Source organism: Toxoplasma gondii, chromosome V (genome assembly GCF_000006565.2).
Source record: "Toxoplasma gondii ME49 chromosome V, whole genome shotgun sequence".
Classification (NCBI taxonomy): Eukaryota; Apicomplexa; class Conoidasida; order Eucoccidiorida; family Sarcocystidae; genus Toxoplasma; species Toxoplasma gondii.
The window spans coordinates 1,878,853-1,897,456 of NC_031472.1; the positions used below are offsets into that span (position 1 = coordinate 1,878,853).

General features: G+C 52.9%; 3 protein-coding genes across 3 annotated transcripts; 2 read left to right on the plus strand and 1 right to left on the minus strand.

Moving 5' to 3' along the window:
- The first annotated feature begins 55 nt into the window (after positions 1-55).
- On the plus strand, positions 56-7,122 carry TGME49_286260 (tetratricopeptide repeat-containing protein). The gene is made up of 7 exons (XM_002369222.2): positions 56-1,018; positions 2,006-2,142; positions 2,650-2,847; positions 3,579-3,648; positions 4,112-4,971; positions 5,415-5,470; positions 5,845-7,122. Exons 1-7 carry the CDS (start codon positions 318-320, stop codon positions 5,932-5,934), a joined length of 2,112 nt encoding a protein of 703 aa, XP_002369263.1. The 5' UTR covers positions 56-317; the 3' UTR covers positions 5,935-7,122.
- A 428-nt stretch (positions 7,123-7,550) lies between these two features.
- TGME49_286250 (hypothetical protein) lies at positions 7,551-10,661 on the minus strand (the record flags this gene model as incomplete). Its single annotated transcript, XM_002369221.1, has 2 exons — positions 7,551-9,512; positions 10,422-10,661. 2 exons carry the CDS (start codon positions 10,659-10,661, stop codon positions 8,214-8,216), a joined length of 1,539 nt encoding a protein of 512 aa, XP_002369262.1. The 3' UTR covers positions 7,551-8,213.
- On the plus strand, positions 8,780-18,425 carry TGME49_286240 (kelch repeat protein, putative). Its single transcript, XM_002369220.2, has 3 exons — positions 8,780-15,134; positions 15,351-15,962; positions 16,692-18,425. The coding sequence occupies exons 1-3, from the start codon at positions 14,217-14,219 to the stop codon at positions 17,037-17,039; spliced, it is 1,878 nt and encodes a 625-aa protein (XP_002369261.1). The 5' UTR covers positions 8,780-14,216; the 3' UTR covers positions 17,040-18,425.
- The last annotated feature ends 179 nt before the right edge of the window (positions 18,426-18,604 follow it).

Consider the following 18,604-nt stretch of genomic DNA (forward strand, 5'->3'; position numbering starts at 1 on the left):
GAGAGGGACTGAGAGGCAGCAGAGAGAGAAAGGAGCGGCAAAGCTTTTTATCTGCCCTTGCGTAGCTAAACGCAGTGAAGAGAACTGCTTGCGTGGAACTCAAGCATCTCTGCTGCAGAGCTGTATCCGAGAGAGGAGAGACACGTCGGTCAATACGGTTCTGCTGAAAGTCTTCAACGCAAGTTCTCCCGTCATCAATTCAACCCTGTCCCTCCTCCACACTTTGATTTCTTGCATTTCTTGCGACCTATCGCTCCACCTTCTCTCCCTCACTTTCTTCTTTCTTTCGCGCTCGTCTGCTCAGTCGTCGAATCGCAATGGCGGGTCGCCGACTGTCTTCTTCTCGCGGTTTGCCGCTTCTGTCTCGCCTTCCTCACACGAAAGCGTCCTTCTTACATCTCCCCTCCTCGTCCTCTCGTTTATCTTCCTCCTTCCCTCCCTCTCGCTTATCTTCCTCTCGCTTATCTTCCTCTCGTTTATCTTCCTCGCGTTTATCTGCCTCTGCTTTGCCCGCTTCCTCGTCTTCTTCCCATTTGGCTTCTTCTGCTGCTGCTTGTTCATGGCCTGGCCCAGGTGTCTCTCCTCGGCTTCCGCGACAGCCCCCTGCTCGTCTGTTTCCTCTCTTTTCTTTTCCTGCTTCTCCGCATGCTTCCCCTGGCTTCTCTGCGGTTTGCTCTGCTCTCTCTTTGCCCTCTTGCTCCTTCGCCTCGGAATCCGGCCAAGTAGGAGACGGCGAACTTCTGCGGCGCGTCGAGGCTGCTGCGGCGCGCCTGACGCAAGAAGCAGAGAAAAGGAGACTGAGACAGGCGGAGCCACACGAGCTTGACAACCATGCAGCTTTCAGTCCTCCCCCCTCCAATCGTTCTCCTTTTTCTTCTTTGTCTCCTCAGTCTCCCTCTTCTCCGCCGTCGCATTCGTCATCTCTGCCTCTGGCGAATGCTGTGGGGAGAGACGAGCTACTGGAGAAAGGCGGCGAAACGCTGCCGGCCGGTCCAGAGTCCACTTTCGTGGATGTCGGGTGAGGAGGAAGCCCCTCGCGTCCTTTGTCTGCAGTGTTGACTTTTGTCGAACTCTAAATCAAGAATGGAGCAGCATAACAGCGGAACTGACAGATCACGAAGTTTCAGACTCTGCTCGTCCACTGCGCTACTTCAACGACACTGTGAATTCCGATTAACAGCGAACTGATGCGACCACCCGAGAGACGTAGAGCCAGTCCCTTCTCACGGGGCAGGCATCTGAAACAGCCGTTTAGGAATTCCTTACATGAAGTTCTTCTTCGTCTCTCGAGGCCGCTCTCAGGGCCTAATTACACACAAATCCATATACAAGCATATGCATAGGTGTCTTGGAAGGAATATATATATATATATATGTATATGTATATATATATATATATATATATATATCAATGAAGTGTGTACACCAAACGACCCGCAAACGAGTGAGTGACTTGTAAACAGATTCATTTGTCTCTGGATTCCGGAGTCGACCATTCTCTTCACGCCCAGGCTCACGTTTCTCTGTTGTCTCGTCTTTTCGCAAGCCTGGTCTGTCTTCTTTCTGCATGCAAGTGCACAGCAAGTGTACGTACAGGAGAGGCGCGTGTCAAGACTCAGAGTGCTCCCCACACTATACGTAAATTTGTCTCTGTTTTTCTCCAGCGCTCTCTGCGTGATCCTCTGCCTCTCTCCGTTCATTCACTCATGGCTACGTCAAAGCTCGTTAAAACGAGCTCTTACCGCACTAAAACCAAAGGAGTACATGTATTGGAAGCGGGATGTCACGTGATCAGGTGGAACGGAAAGTGAATAAGTTGGAATTTTCTGCTTTTCTTCGGTCGAGAGGCCTCACTACAACAGTGGATTGTGTGCGGATGTGATGCAATTGGCAGAGGCGCGTTGCTCTGTCACTAGAAAGAGAGCGTTGTCGGTGAAGGGAAGTGAACCTGAGTGGTGTGTGCGTCGCCCGCCGGGTGTATATACACCCCGTTTCGTATGTGCAGGTATCGCGTGGAGAAGGTTTCGCACTGGGCGTCGGCGATGAATCAGCTTCAGTCCACTCTTCTGCTGCTGCATGCCTGTCCGGCAGAAGGAGGCCTCAAAGCTGAGTTGCGCAGAGTCGCCGCGAAAGCGTATCTCGGTGAGGCGAGGAAAGAGTTTTGGGTGTACAGACACGATAAGTTGTTTGATTTCGGCGTGATGCTTCTTTTTTTTCCGAACGCTGCAAATCGAATGAGTATCAAGTTGTACTTAAATTGACTCACTGAGAAAAAACTCTCGAAGCCAGCTCGTCGCATTCTGAGGCGGCGCAGAGAGCACAGGGGGAGGAGAGACACCAGATAGAAGGCAGGAAACAGAGGACATGTTCCGTACAGACTGGCATTGTGGAGGAGACTGCGAAAGCGCATACCCTGACATTCGACAGGACCGCATGCGGAGAGTCTCCTGCGAAACACAAGAGAAAAGGCAGGTCGTTCGAAAGCGAGGAAACGACGGTCACAGAAGAGAGAAGAAAGACAAATCACACCGAAACGTTCGCGTCGAAGAGACGGATCCGTTCTGGCGAGACGAAGGGAACTCCTACAGCACTGTGAGAGGAGCTTTAGAGAGGTCTTTCAGATCGATCTTCCTTTGCTTTATTATTCAGATATGGCGATGCTTTCTCACCAGTGCAATAAACTGGATGCGGCCGCGGACGCGTACCAGCGAGCGCTGGGCTTCTATCTGGAGCAATTGCTTCAAGACGATCTCTTGTGCAAAGAGATAGAAACGAACACTCAGAGAGAAGAGGCCGCGCTCTCGCGCTCTGCTGCTCTCGACATCGCCAACTGTCTCTCCTGCGTCGGTGAGTTCTGCTCTCTGTGCTCAGCGTCTTCGGCGTTTCAGCTCATTCGCAGACTGCAGTTTTCTCTCTCTGGAAATCCCTTGCTTCTTCCCTCCGCCGCGACGGCGCGTCCCCTGTCCAGTTGCAGCTGCACATCCTCACGCGATTGAATCAACGCGTGACAGCAGACAGGATCCATATATATATATATACATATATATATATATATATGTATTTATATGTATTTATATGTATGCGTATACACAAGCACGCAGCTGTATACGTGTATACGCAAGTATAGATATGCATGTCTGTCGGCACAAGTAGAGACCAGCGTGTATCGACACAAAAGTATGTATTTATTATTTATGTGTATACAAGTATAGCTGCGTATATGTATACACACAAGCAGAGAGATGCATCTGTAAACAAAGTATACATATTTGTATGTGTCCATGACAGTGTATCTCTCTGTACATGGAGTTACTACCCACAGCATAAGCAATAGATGCGTTTGTAGATGAGTGCATCTGCTTGAGACAGTCTGAGGGCCTACCCGGTGAGGTTTGTCTTTGTGTCTGTCGGCTCCTGGCCCTCTCAGATTCGCACAAGCAACTTTCGGAAGCGACAGTTCTGCTGCAGACGCCTTGTGGGGTCGTGTCCATGTCGGCCTTTGCATCCGTACAAGTGCATATGTCTGCGAAACTTTTCTCGTCCAGAGAGGTCCGTTTTCCCTGTCGGCTTCCCTTCAGGTGTCGTCGAAGCGGATCGCCAAAATACTGCAAAGGCAGTGGAGTATCTCGAGCAAGCGATGCTGTGGAAGTACGCCTTTTTACGCATTCAAAAACATATCTGCACCTCTGTATCTCCACATCTGCTTACATCTATAAATCTTCATATATATATATATATATATATATATATTTATTTGTATATGGTCCAGGCACTCACGCATGCGTTGTGTGATGCTGAGGCCAAATTTGTATATGATCTCCAGAAATGAGAGGGTACGATGTGATTGCGTGGTCGGCATGGATCTTTGAGAGCCTGAGGCCTGAGAAGAGCTCCTTGCCTTTCCGTGGGTACCAGTTCGCCTTTATGCTCGTTTTGGAGACCGAAAGTGCACTGTTCTCATCCTCTCCCATGGTGTCTGCCTCCTGGATGTCGAGACACTCGAACGCAGGTACGGGGGGTTGCATCAAGTGATACGTTTGTGTGTTTGTGAGCTTATTACTGAACTTCTTTTACGAGTTACTTTACCCTCCCGGTCATCGATGCCTCTCAGAGCCAGCCTGGTGCACAGCTTGCCTCTCGCTCCTCTGCTGAAGGATCTCGAGAGACAGACGGGAAGGACTTCTTCTTCTCTTTCCTCGACGAAGGAGGCGCGCGACGAACGGCGGCAAGCGATGGAGATTCCGCTCGAGCCAGAAGGACTGTTTTTCGACACCATGAACAGCCTAGGCGGCATTTACCTGCGACAAGGGAAAGTGCGGGAGAGCACCGCGGTTCTGCGCTTCGCCGTCAAGTGTATGTACAGCTTGGGAGAGCTGTACACTGGTCAGCGCTTTCGACCCCTGGGGAGAAACCACAAGCGCGCCGAGGTACAGACTGTGGCAGAGACAGCCGACGACGCGTCTGAGGAACCTCTGACGCTGGGCAAGTTGTTCCATGGAGACAGGAAAGAGGAAATGTCCCCCAAGGCTCCCTCTTCTCCCTCTTCTCTTTCATCGCCTTCTTCTTCTTCTCTTCCCTCTTCTCTTCCTTCTGCTGATGCGTCACCTGGAAGGGAGCAAGATGCTTTCGCGTTTTTTTTGACGGCGCTGTGTCAACACATTAATGAGGAGAGGCGCGTTTTGCGGGAGGAGGCGCGGCGGGCGGCCGAGCAGGCCGAAGAGAGGAAGCGAGAGCTTCGCAGAATGCAGGTGAAGCAGATGGAAGCTCGCGCGGGCATCCCCGCGGAGAGGAGCGAACCAAGCCAAGACGCACCCGCGACCGCAGAAGGAGAAAGGAGAGAAGAAGGAAGAAGCGAAAGAAAGGAGGGCGACACGAAGGAGCCTTGCGTTGCAGGGACTCCAGCCAAAACCAAAATGCGAAGTGGCGCGGAGAGTCTGCTGCCTTACGGGACGATCGTCTTCTACAATCTAAGTGAGTGCGAGGGAAAGGGGAGGAACCGGGATCAGTAGAGGAAAGAAGAGATGAGATCAGACACGAAAGGCAGCGGAAGAATCGTGGGGAGGGCAGAGACAAAAGCCGAAAGCAAAGGGAACAGAAAGGAGTGGAATGCGAACAGAAGGAAAAGAAGCAGGAAATGGAAACCAAGCGGGGCAGCGAGAGTCACGAGCGATGTCAGTCTGGTACGGAGCCTGCGGGGTTTCGAGAAAGATGTCGCGAGATGCCGGAGGGAAGACAGCGCGCGCGTCAAAAAGCAGGAATTGAGAGAGAACAGAAGGCGAGCAAGGGGAGGATGGAGACGTGACAGAGGGAAGAACAAGGGAGAACGAGAGAAGACAGGAAGAACAGAAAAAAACGACTTCTCACGTCGACATTCTGCCTGATCGCCTCTGCGGGTGTGTTGGGAAACTTCGCAGGTCAAAGCCTTTTGGCTCTTGGAAAGCATGCAGAAGCGCGAGATGCTGTGGAGAAGGTGAGCGTCGCTTGAATGTTTTTTCCTCTGTTAGACTCAACGTTTTCATCGCACTTCTGTTCATCCCTCCCCACTCTTCCTGTTTTGCTTGCATTTCTTTGCTCAGTTGGCTATCCTCTCACATGCCGTTTTCTCTTGTCTCCGTGGAGGTTCTTTTTTATCGTGGAGTGTTCCTCGGGCTGTGGCCTCGAGTGCTCATCCATCTCGCGCGTTGTTTAGAATTAGGATTCTCGGTTTTCCAGTCGCTCTCTTCTTTCCTTTTGGTTTTTATCTCGAGTAGGTGTAGGAATTTCCAGTCTGTGTAGTTTTACCTTTAACCTTGTCTTGGCATTTCATTTTGTGCTCATCGCTGTGTTTTCCATTTGCTCTCTCAGGCAGAGGCCCTCGCGCAGCTTGCGCGAAAGCCGGACCTCGAAAGCCGCGTCGCAGCTCTCAAGGTGGCTCTTTCTGCCCCTTCTGTTTGAGTGCCCAAGTGCGTTCAAGCGGATGATGCTGCCTTTCCACGGACTGTCCTACGACGCGCGATTCGTTCATCGAGTCAACACGATCCGCTTCTTTGGGAGCCACTGTCGTCAGGTGGCGAAGGTCTTTGGGGACTCAAGTTCGCCTGTGTCCGAAGCACGCAGTTACGAGTATTCTTGGTATGCAGCTGGAATCAATCGAACGCCTCGTACCAATATAACAAAGATTACAAGGGTACCCGCGACAAAAAGGCAGTCAGACGGCGCCCGTCTCGTGCATGCAAGCGCACCACATGCGCCCCCTTTCGGAGTTTTCCAGCTTCCGTTCCCCCGTTTTCAAAAGCTGCTTCTTTTCGGTTTTTATCTGGGAGAAACAAGCGCGGTGCGTGGGTGCGATTGTTTCTTTCGGCGAAGTCTTTCTCCGTCGTCAAATGCCGGCCTGCCTTAAACCGCTGCATACATACAGCTTGCAACCCCGCGTCGTTGAAATCGGTTTTTGAGTCCCCCTTTCCGCTTATCTCAACTGATCCTTCTTAGACGCCTTGTGCATGTCGACCAGTGGGGGGTGTGGCTTTCTCTTTCTGGTTTTCTCCTCACGGCATCGGAAAGCATCGTGGAGCATTGTAATGCGTATGAATATACGCATATGTGTATATGGCCAGATATGACAATTTATATTTGGTGCGCATGCAAGGGAAAAGACGCACCCATTCTTTAACAATTTAAACACAACTACATCATGGTTGCGTCTCAGATAACTGAGATACGAAAGGTACGGTTTTGATTAACCAGAGTTTTCGCTATAGCTCTGAGATGTTCGTCATGTCAGTCTTTTTCTCCACCTGCTCCTGCTGCGATGTGGCTCCTCTTCTTGCCTTCACCGTCGGTTCACAAAAAGACTCGAGCACTGAACACCTGTGGCATTTGCCACTGGCGGCATCAACAAATGGAGATTCCTCAGGTCTTTTCCAGAGTTGGACTCGCTGGAACGCAAACCTCCAGAGCATGTGAATTAAGAGAGACCTCGAGAAATCTAAAAACGGAACATACTTTCGCGGCGGATGTGCAGCACGGAGCGCAGTTGCCCTCGATCGCTGCTTTGTCAAAGATTCACCAGTTTTGACTGGGCCCTTTTCGTTGAATTGGTTGATGGCTCCCTTCGCTTTTAGAATTCCAACAAAGGTTTTTTCGCGGATTGAGATGGTTTCGCCAAACAGCCACTGGCTCTCGGTGGTTTCAGCGTCTCTTTCTACGGTTTTAAGTCTTGAGGATCCAATGGAAAAAAGAAGCAGGCTGATCGGCGGAAGAATTATCTACACTCGAGTGTAGCGTTATTCAAGCGTGTTTCTTCCGCGTGCATGCTTGCCTGAATCGCGGTTATGTGCCTTTCTGTGGATTAGAACTAAAACCGAGTCCTTGGTTGAACATGTTGGACACTAGCTTCTGACGCAGACGCAATCCTTGTACATGTAGTGGGTCCAAGCACACAACCTTGTCACTGCGTGTCTGGTGTCGAAAATGTGATGTCATCTGAGTATCGCGGGACTTCAGGTGGACGAGGCAATTAAGGAAATGGAGAAACCGCGCTTCTCTCGAGAAATATCTTGAACCGCTGCATCGCTCATTGACATGAGTGCGCAGAGCTGCGTGTGTATTTCGAACACAGACCTGAGGAGTCTTCCCTGACAAGAGAAAAGTCAACAAACTACTACTGGACAAGTGACGGAAACCGGATTGCAAAGCTGACACTAATTTGGAACCTACAGCTTTGGTCCTCGACGCGACGTCGAGTGACCTCCGACAGTTTTCTGCTTTCTGCAGACGGCAAAAAGCTGAAAAAAAAACTCTATATCGGCCTTTGACCTACGGTCCCGTAGTCCCCCCTGTTAGACCACTCTCCTCTGTCCCGCGCATGCCATCGCAGGCTCTCCTTCCCTGCAGTCTCCCTTTCTCTTCCGACACTCCCCTCAAGCTCTGCTTTTCCGTCCGTTATTCGTCTGTTCCTCTCTTGACATGCGTGTCTCTATACCTCTCAAGCAAGAAACGCGTCCTTGTCATTCTCTCCCTCGTGCGCTAGACAGTGAAAACTGCAACCGAACTTGGTGCCGGTAAACAACGACCTTCAAGATATGAACCAGTTCTCCAGGTCGCAGTATACGCTCTCCAGACGCAGTTTATATGAACGCAGAAGTCCAACGCGTAGTGCACACTCCGCGGAAGTTTATATGGACCTCGACATTCCGCATTCCCCTTCGTTTCGTCGAGTCTCGAGTTGCTTCCGCTTAGAGGCGGAATAAGCGTTTGACGCAGACTGTGTTGAAGAGGCGATACGCGCGCGGACAGGTGCGTTTGGGGCTTTTTATGTCGTACTTGATGCAACTGGAATGCCCGTCACTGACGTAGTCGTCTTCGCAGTTGTCCGAGGCAGGGAATCTCTCGAGGACGATGCAGTTTCCCCCGCGCATCTTTGCGTTTTCTGGACAGGTGGCCGCGGCGGCCTTTTGGACTTGTCTGATGCAGTCGGGTTCGCGGAGTTTGAACCCGCGAGGACACGTGAAAAGCGTTTCGGCGGTGAAAACCCGGACGCACGTTCCCTGGGGAGTGAGTTCCCCTTGGTCACACACGAGGTGCGCGGGCGCGCTGTCTTGGGCTGTACATACACCGTCCCCGGACAACTCGAGGCCCTCCGGGCAGCGTTTTTCGGCTTTCTGGTGGGTTTCGCGCACGCAGACGCCTTCGCGGGTGTTTCGGAAGCCCAAGGCGCATTCCTGGTGCATCGGTCCCGTGGTTTTCCGCACGCACTGGCCGTTGTAGATCGAGAAGTCGTTCGGACACACGAGCGAAGAGTCCGCAATGTGGACCGCTTCGCACGTTTTGCCCGGCCCGGCCGCCTCGACGCTGCCTTCTGGACACTCGCTCCGCGGCTTCACAGCCGTCTGCTTGATGCACACGTTGTTCCTGTACTCGTACTTTGCCGGACACTCGGGCTTGGCTGCCTTCTCCAGCCGCTTCACGCAGACGGTGCCTTCGAGCTGGTACCCGTCGTCACACTTCAGTGTCGGCTCTGCGAGCTGCGACATCACACATTCTTTCCCATTGAAGTCGTGCCCAGCTGGACACACTGCGTTCGGCTGCAGCCGCACGACATTTCGACAGATGCCGCCATCCAGGCGATACCCGTGGGGGCATCTTTGCTCCGGACGCACTGTCTCGACGCGGACGCACATGCCGCTCTCGAGTTCAAAGCCTCGACTGCACGCCACGTGTGGCGGGGAGCTTTCCAGAATGAAGCACTTGTCACCTTGCTGCCGCGCGCCGGGTGGACAAACTGCCTCAGGCTTCTCCTTGATGTCGCGCAGGCAGAGATCCCCGCTCGACAGCTTGTAGCCGTCGTCGCAGTACTGCTGAGCCTTCGACTCCTGGGAACGCATGCACGCCGCCCCAGTGAACGTGTAGTCCCGTGGACAGCTAGCCAAAGCCTTGATGAACTCTTCCACTTCACACCGGTCGCCTACCAACAGCTCGTCCGCGCCGCATGTCAACACGCTTTTCACTTCCTTCTCGGTTACGCACTCCCCGCCCTGCATTGCATGGAAAAGCGCCACAACGAGGAAAATGTGACGGAAGAGGGAACGGCGCAACACCCGGTTGTGCTACTAATTTGTTCTGCGGTGTTACCGCTAACAATTCCCCTCCAACAAGGTGCATCTGTCGATATTGAAGTCCACCACTTTCAGCTATCTTAAGCTTTCCAGGCGGTGGTGGTGTACGGTAGTCATAAGGAATGTGGTCGTCTGTATCGTATAGGGGGGCTGTTCGGTCTGACGTTGCGTTATACTACTCTGAGGTTTGTGGTACTTCGAGATCAGTGGTTGTGTCCCCTCCTCCGGAATTCTGGTTCTAAGAGAACGACGCAGACGCCCTCGAGTACGAGAAGCCGTTCTCATCATGAGAGGGTACGACTTCAGCGCATTCAGAATTCTCGCTCGGCGTTCCCCATACTACATGAAGCAATTCGTCTTTTTTCGCATTTCCCTTGCCGACAACCATGCTGTGCTGAGTGACAAAGAAAATTGAGCTACGGGAGGTGCTGGATAGAAGGAAACAACGAAGGCTGATTAGTGATAATCACGGTACATGAGGTGGCATACCAGAAGAAAGCGTGCGGAAATGTTTGCCTTCTTTGGATTGTCAGTACCCCTAAACTTTACAGTGACCTCTAAAGGACTAGGGAGCGAGACGTATGTCTACGTATACGATTAAGCTGATAAAAACGCATCCACAAGGCACCGAAAGTTGCCTATAGGTGTGCTTCGACTTAAGTCAACCCCGCACTGAAGCGTGCGGGATGGCTTGTACCATTGTCTTGCCGCGTTCCTTCAGTTTCGAGCGTAGGCTCCGCTCTCTGGGTACCCGTCTTCACTCTCCCTCTCGTGGTTCAGGGTGTTTTTCGTTACCACGTATCCACTGCAACCTGATGCCGTCCTCACCTCGAAGGATGCGCGAGGCGGACACAGCGTCATGGGCCTCCTGGCAATTTCCTTCTTACAAACTCCACCGTCGAGGTTGTAACCAGTAGGGCATTCCTCCAAAGCGGCAGCCACATCTTCATTTCCTGCGATGAGCGGAACGATTTCTTGTGCACCAGCGTTCCACGCGTGAGTCGCTACCAGGCAAACGCCTGAAGCGAACAAGGAAACGAGTTTCGATCGACGGCGAGACGGGGCCATTGTACGCAGCGGAAAAGGCAGAGTTGCCGAGAGACACTAACGTAACCGGAGGAAACGAAGAAACGAGCGGCAGTTGACAAGGGGCACCCGCAGAACCAGTGGATGGTTTAGGACGGGAGATACACGAAAACGAAAGGGGAGGGAATACAGTCGAAAAATGTAGCGAAGGGGCAGTGAGTCTTAGTAAGGATACTAAAAACTCAAAGCAAGAGCGGGCAATTCTAGAGTGATGTCGCAGGTACCTGTGTACAAAAATATATGCGGGTACGTGTTCAAGGACGACTTTCGCGTCCTGAAGAGTTCTCCTCTGACAGAGAGAGCTGTTTTGACAAAGGGAGCCTCTGAGGATAGCTGGCCGCGCACGGAGACCAGAAACCTGAGCGAGGAGAAGGCAGTACGAAGAAGTTGACAAAAACTCTAAAGGGAAAGTGACCTTTCTGCCGCTTCGCAAAAGAACAAATGTGAAGCTTACAATGTCAACGGTTCCTCACGAGGCAGATCGGCCGCCTGTCAGTTGTCGCTGCCCCCGAAAAACCCTCGTGAAGCAATATTTCTGATTGCAGGCTCAAAGACGCCTTTTGAAGTAGGTCACTGACACCACGTTCACCCGAGCAACCCACTGGCTCTAAGAGCACTTTTCACAGCGTATCCTCAGTTCCTTTACCGTCTTTCGTGCCTGTATCTTTATGGGTTGTTGCGCAGACGGTAAAAGCGAACGTCAAAGATATCTTCTGCTGAAACGTACTAGTGTGGTTTTCATCGAAGCCAGTTCAGTGACGCAGTGTAGTTCCGGTAGGACAATGTACAGACGATTTGAGGAACTCACACAAAATGAGGAAAATAGGGGTAGCACAAAGGAGAGGCTCTGAGAAAAATTCCCCTCTTACCAAACGTCAGTATTCTCGCGAACCACGCGCATCGTTCGGAGGGCGAGTTTTTCGATGTTTCCTGGCCGAGAGGTCTCTCGAAGCGTTGGGTAACGTCAGAAACAGACTTGCGTGAAACTCCTCGATCTGAGCCACTGTTTCACCGCTAGTCCATCGAACCAGTATGTGTAACAGTTTCAAGTACAAAGGTCCCCCGCTCCTAGGAAACCCAAATCACTTGGTGACTGTAAATTTAGACCACCTGATACCTCTCGTCACTCGACTGCTTAGCTGAAGATGTGGATATTTCACTATCCTAGCAGAGCCTACAGGGTATCGCGAGACAGATTTACACGGTCGTAAGCGTTCTGATAATAATAATAATAATGCGAGTGTCTATTACAAACAAACATCGCCTTTGTGATTCGATTTCATGCCCATGGGTGCCGGTATCGTGAATGCTGCAACTCCTGAGGTCGAGTTGACAGCATTTACGAGGTTTGCATCCCACGAGAGTATCGAGGGAGATTTGTCGAACGCAAGTACGACTATCTGCTTCCCTGTTACGGCAAGAACGCTTTTGTTGCGGTCCTTTCGCCACATCGACTGCTACTGTGGGACTTGCTCGCTGCTGGACAGAACTCCTCCCTTTTCCCCTCCGTTTTCCCTCCACGAGACACACAGGTGCAGCTAGCTGAGTTTTCCTGAGGCCTCTCGCCGTTTTCCCAGCACCCAGACCTCGCGACCCTGGATTCTTGATCGTTTCTGCTCTTGTGCCATCTGAACAGTGGCAGCCGCTGTTCTGCCACTCCGGTGATCTTTTCTCTCAAAGTGATCTTTTTTCTCGAAATGACCATTTCTTTCAACGTCATCATCTCTCTGAACGTCTCTGCGTTTCATCGAGCTTTACTGTCCGTCAAACCCCTTCTTCCTCAGCCTCACCACGAACGCTGCTTTGCCTAAAAAACAGCCAAGATCTGGCTGTCCTAACCATCCAGAGCTCACGCTGCCTTGAGCGACTTCCTGCGGTTTTCGACGACTCTGCACCTTCAAAACCTCCAACGAGAGCGTCAAATCGAAGAGAAAATGTCCTCAGAACCTTCCAGTCGACAAGATGGGAAACAGATACCCTTTTCCGGGAGCTGCTTGACCTGAGTATGCCTTGTCCAGGTTGAGTTGGCAACTTCAAACACAACGAACTCCAGGGTCTTTCTGTGCGGAAACTGAGGGTCGGCGCCGTTTAACGGCGGCCCCTTTCTCTTCCTTTGTCCTTCTCTGGGACTCGAGCGAGACGCGGGCCTGTCCTGCTTGCTACTGTTTTCGCGCCACAGCGAACCCCGCCAGACCAACGGCGAGCCACTCCTTCGCGTTTATGTACACCTAGGACACCTGCCAGGAAGCTGTTGTAACGGGGAGAAAGCCACGCGGACCTACCATAAAAGGCTTTTCCTTTACCGTTTTCAAAGCGCTCGGGTCCGAGCTGATGTCTGCCGCTTTATGAAGCGAGTGCGAGCGTCCCGGAGACGAGGCAGCGGGGAACTTGCGCTCGCCGGCATGCCTTTTCCCTCAGCGGTTGGGTGCAGCGGCAGACCTAACTTCGCGGGAAAATGCGCCTTTCTCGTGTAACTTCTTTGTCCCCTGCGTTTTCCCTCCTCAGAGACGACACGAAGTCGCGGCGGAGGCGAAAGGGACGTGAGTTTCGCTTCTGCTGATCCTGCAGGTTCGTCACCACACGTTTTCTCGCCAATTTTTCTCGGCGTCCTGTGTCTCGCGGTTCACGACGCCTACGTTCTTCCGTTGTCTGCACAGAAGGAGCGTTTGTTTTATTTCAGAGAAATCGAAAACACGGGCGCGCCCGGAGGAAGCCTCGTCTCGGCGTTCGGGCGGAACCAAGGGAGGAACGGACCCGCCCGCGAACAACACAATCGAAGCTCGCTGCACAGACTCTGCGCTTCCTTCCGACTTTTCCCCTTTCTCTTTCTCCCTTTCCCCGCTTCTTGAAAAAACGCAGTTCCTGAACGAGGCCGCGCAACGCCTCTTTCTTTCGAGCTCCACCTTCCTGCTCGTTGCGTATCTGCATCGGGCTCTCCCTCGACATCTGGAGGACTCGCGATTTCTCTCGAGTCTTTCTGTCGAACCACAGAAGGGACTTTTCTGCTAGCTTCACGCACAGCGGCAGGAGCACTCTTTTTTTTCCATCTGACACGCCACTGGGTGCGCTGCAGCGAGCGACTCAAGGGTATCGTTGTGTCTCTCCAATCGTGGAAGGTCGTGCGCTCCTCGAGATACACCTGAAAGTCCCCATGAGAGAGACAGACGCCCAGAAAGGGCAAGAACACACTAAAGATATATTGTTCAGTTTTTCTTCACAGTCTCCCGTCTGCCTCTGCTCTGTGGTTCGCTCGTGTCTTTGCCTTTGTTTCGTCATCGGGCGTCCCGTCGCTTGACGGTTTCTTTTCCGAGCAGCAGGCGTCTTTTGGAAAAAATCAAGGACTCTCCGAGAAGAGTTCTGTTTTCTCCCGCTCCTTGGTGGCTCTTCTCCCTCCGAACCGTCAAATGCTCCCTTAACCTTCCACCTTGAGTTGTTCAGCCACCGGTCTCCACTTCTCGTTCTCTTCGCGTGGGGTCCTTCGTTCCCTGTCTCTATTTCTTTCACTCTTGTTCCTTCTTTCCTTTTTTTCTCTTTAACATGTCGGGACCTGAAGAGGACGTCTCCGGCGAGGCAGCGTCCTTCGGCCGTTGCAACAGCAGCAGCGGGAGCAGCAGCAGCGCAGATGCGGCTTCTGCTTCGCTCCCGGTCGCAGAAGATCCGTGTTCCTTCGCTTCGCCGCCGTTTTTCTCCTCGCTCTCGTCGTCCTCTGCCCTCATGTCGTCTGCTCTCTCTGCCTCTTTGCCGCCTGCGTCCGGCGCTGCGTCTCTGGAAGGATTCGGAACCGGGGGGTCGGTGCCGGCTTCGCCTTCGCCACATTTTTGGTCGCGGCCGAATCCGTCAGGGACGTCCCCGGGGCCTCGCGCTGCGCACTCGTGCGACGTGATTGGAACGAAGATGTTCATCTTTGGAGGCTGGAACGGGAAGTTCGCGCTCAACGACTTGTTCATCCTCGACGTCCAGTCGCTGCGCTGGACGCGCGTGGAGCAAGACGGCTGCTCGCCGCCCGAGGCGAGAAACAACCACACTACGGCGGCAGTGGGCGACCGGATTTTTGTGCACGGCGGTCACGACGGAACTCAGTGGCTGGCCGACCTGCATGTTCTGGACACGACGCCGGCACACATGGGCAGACACAGAGGCCTCTCATGGTCTTCGCCACCCGTCAGTGGCCGGCGACCGAGTGCGCGCGCCTGCCACTCCTTCACGCGCGTCAACGAGAAACTTTACATGTTTGGGGGCTACGACGGCGCGAACTGTTTCCAGGACATCGACATCCTCGACCTGGACACGATGGCGTGGATCCAACCTGCGGTGACCGGAGAAAAGCCGCAGGCGAGGAACGCCCACACCATGACGGTTGTCGACCGGAAACTCGTCCTCTTTGGGGGCCACAGCGGAAACACACACTTAACGGACCTGCACGTCTTCGACACCGCCACGCTCACGTGGACCAAGGTAAGCGGGAGAAAAAGGAGAGAGAGAGAAGAAGAGAAAGGAAGAAGGAGAAGGGAAGACAAGAGGATAGGGAGGGAGGTCAGAAGCGAGATCGAGGGAGCGCACCTGAAGATTTGTCTAGTCCGCTAGAGAGGACGGGAGAACGGAGAGCCAAGGGTGGACCTACTGAGGACTTCTCCACAAACGCGTCTCCTGGTTCTTTTGCCCTGTCTCCAGCCAGAAATCAGCGGGTCGCCTCCGCCGGGATTGCGCGGGCACACTGCGAACCTGATAGGTCACAAGATCTTCTTGTTCGGCGGCTACGACGGAAAACGTCGAACGAACGAGATCTACATTTTAGACACGAAGGCGAGGGCATGGGTCGTGGTGTCGAACGCGGCCTGCTCAGCAGTCTGCGACAACGCGCCGCCCTCGGGCCGACAGAGGCACAGCGCGGCTTTGGTGAGCAACCGGAAGTTGTTCGTCTTCGGGGGGTTTGATGGAAACAAGTGGCTGAACGACCTGCATGTTCTGGACGCGAGTCGCTTCGAGGAAGACGCGCTAAACGACTCGGCGGTCCGCCAGCTCGTGGAGAACCTCCGTTCGCTGGTGAACTGTCCAGACTTCGCAGACGTCGTCCTCGTCGTCGAGGGCCGAGAGATCCACGCCCACAAAAACATCCTCGCGGCCAACTGCGCGTACTTCAAGCAAATGTTCCTAGGCAGCATGCTCGAGAGCAAACAGAGCAAAGTCGTCATCCCGGGCTGGTCCTACGACGCGTACATCGCCATGATCGAGTTCCTGTACACTGGAAAACTCAACGAAACACGTACAGACGTCGTATGCGAGGTGAGCACTCGAGGGGAGAGAGCAGGAGCGCGAGGATGAAGGCAGAAGAATGCGGCGGGAGAGAAGACGCGAAATGGGGAAAACGAGAGAGAAAGCGAAAGAGAAACAGAAAAGAAGGCAGAGAAAAAAATAGGAAGCAAGAAGACCAAAAGGGAGCTGTAGAGGAGGGTGAAGGCAGAGAAGAACGACAAGACAGAGAAGGACGACAAGACAGGGAAGAGTGCTTTAGACAGAGAACGAGGGCGATCGTGTGCGTCTGTGTCTGTGTGAGTCTTCACTTTGAGAGGAGGTAAAGACAAAGAAGAGGTTCTGTTCTTTTGCCCTTTTCTCTCCTCGGGGACTCTGTCGGATCGCGCTCCGGCATGCGTCATGGCTTACGGTGCTTGTGCCTCAGAGGCCGCCGTCTGGGGTGTAACGCTTTGATCTGTCCCGCAAATTTTGTTTTTTTCGCCGTCGTTCGGTCTTCTTTTTCTTTTCTTCTCTTCTTTCTCTTCTGTTCTTTTTCTCCTTTCGTTTTTTTGCTTCCTTTCGTCGCTCCGTCCACTTGCTTCGCCTCTTCTCTTCGTCCTCTCTTCTCGTTTTCTTCCGTCCGTGCTTCTCTCCCTGCTTCTCTTCCGCGTCTCTTCTTCTGTTTGTTCCTGCCTGCCCGTTTCTCTGGTGTCCCGCTCTTCTCTCTCATCTCTCTTTTTTCTCGCTCCGCCGTTCGCTGTCGCCTGTCTCCTCTTTCAGGTGATGGGCCTCGCAGACCACTACACGCTGTTTACGCTCAAGTCGTACAGCGAGAATGTGCTGACTGCGCTGGTGGACACCGACACTGTCTGTTCGTTGCTGAAGAGCGCGGAGACGTACCAGGCGCGGAACTTGAAGCGTTTCTGTTTGGACTTTGTCTTCCGCCACGCAGACCAGATCATGAACACACCTGCGTTCGACGAACTCGAGGCGATCCCCTCGCTCGTGATGGAAATCGCGAAAATGAGTCTCGTCAAAAGCCGCAAGGGCGGCGGCGGAAGTGGCGCAGGCTCCGACAGTGGCGGAGTCGACAACGAGCAAAAGCGAGAAACCTCAAGTTCAAGATAATGCCGAAAACACAGCCTTCTCTGCCCCCTTCTCTGCATCTCGCACTCGGAACGCATGTGAATGTGCGCGGACATATCTCTCTCGAATATGAAGACAGGCGTAGCTGTCTATCTGCATCTAGGTGGATATATATATATATATATATATATATGGATATATGCGCAGGGATTCGCATGTACCCAAGTGCATGGAAGGGAGAAGGGATGGATCTAGAGGAGTCTGCGTGGACAGCCGGAGAGCGAGGGCAAGGGAGCGACCTGGAGGGGAGACGGAAGCTGGGGCTGAAGGGAGACTGGGCCGGAGTTTCGCATTTCTCGAGTGGCGATCGTCCGGCGCGCATGCATATTCGTTTTCTTCTCAGATCTAGAGAACTCTGTGCGTGTAACGGCCTCAGGGCATGCAATACCAAACAGATAACAACTGAAGCTAGACTCCCTGTTACAGATTATATAAAATGGGATTCCTAGGTACACCTGCGTCTGTTTTGAGGGACGACGCAGAGACGAAGGAGTTGAAGAGGAAAGCAGAAGAGGAAAGGACAAAGCGAAGATGCCACAGAGGAAAGGCTAACGAGAAGAATGCCGTGGAGGCGAAATGAGTTCGCGGAACGCGCGGCTCCAGACCTCGGCAGGACGGTACAAGCTCAAAAGTGAGGAGAGCCTGGTTGTGGGTTGAGGCACAAAGATAAAGACAAAGACAGCGACATCAGAGAGGGCGATAGCGATGACGATTTAAAGACGAGAGGAAGTGAGAGAGGACATGCATGAAGAGGAGAGAGACTGCACTGGACCCATTCCCCCAAAGAAAGGTTGTAGTTCTGCGCTTCTGTTTGCCTTTGGTTTTAGAGAACGGCTAGGTACTTAAAGGCGATGAAGGACGTAAAAAGTACATACTAAAAACGCATTTAGAACTGATGACGCACATACTTTAAAATAGGGCATTGTGTCACGTTTTCCGTGCGGCTGCACACCTGTCTTTGGTCCGCTGGACTCTGATTTTTTCTTTCTCTTCGTCTGGTTCGCTGGACCGGCTCTCTCCTGAGGATTCAGGCGTCTCTCGAGGAGGAATGGGGAGGGGGCGGAGGAGCGAAAAGAGAAGAGTAATGAGCACAAAAAAATCTTGTTTGTGGGGCAAGAAGGGGAGAAGTTCTGCTTGGTAGGTGAGAAACAGCGGAGTGCAGCCGCGCCCAAGACTGCGCAGTGGAGGAGCGACTCGAGCCCATGGGCGTCGCGACTCTGTGCGTGGTCGCGAGGTGTACATACAGTTGAAACTTGAGACTTAAGAGTCCGAAATAAAAACGGTTCTTTTTCAGTTTGCTTTCCGCGCTCCGGTTTCACCTGGACACTCTCTGCATTCCCACCCGTAAAAACAGAACAACGGTGTAGTTGTCCTTCCGAACGCCTCCACCCGGGTCTACATACACCGGACTACCTGCCGCGGATGTACGTACACTTAGAGTAGGACGCCCCTCTCCAGAGTACTGTTTTTTCTCAGTGTGCCGCAATGAGGACCCAGCAGTGTCTCCCTAAGACGCTCACAAGCAGCGCTCACCGGTTCCTGTGGGT

Excerpts from the sequence above, each read along its gene's own strand:
- TGME49_286260 (XM_002369222.2), top strand. The coding sequence starts at position 318 with ATGGCGGGTCGCCGACTGTCTTCTTCTCGCGGTTTGCCGCTTCTGTCT. Across the intron at positions 3,649-4,111 it reads GAGCAAGCGATGCTGTGGAA|AGCCAGCCTGGTGCACAGCT; the intron begins GTACGCCTTTTT and ends GATGCCTCTCAG. Across the intron at positions 5,471-5,844 it reads CGCGAGATGCTGTGGAGAAG|GCAGAGGCCCTCGCGCAGCT; the intron begins GTGAGCGTCGCT and ends TTGCTCTCTCAG.
- TGME49_286240 (XM_002369220.2), top strand. The coding sequence starts at position 14,217 with ATGTCGGGACCTGAAGAGGACGTCTCCGGCGAGGCAGCGTCCTTCGGC. Across the intron at positions 15,135-15,350 it reads CCACGCTCACGTGGACCAAG|CCAGAAATCAGCGGGTCGCC; the intron begins GTAAGCGGGAGA and ends CCCTGTCTCCAG. Across the intron at positions 15,963-16,691 it reads GTACAGACGTCGTATGCGAG|GTGATGGGCCTCGCAGACCA; the intron begins GTGAGCACTCGA and ends CTCCTCTTTCAG.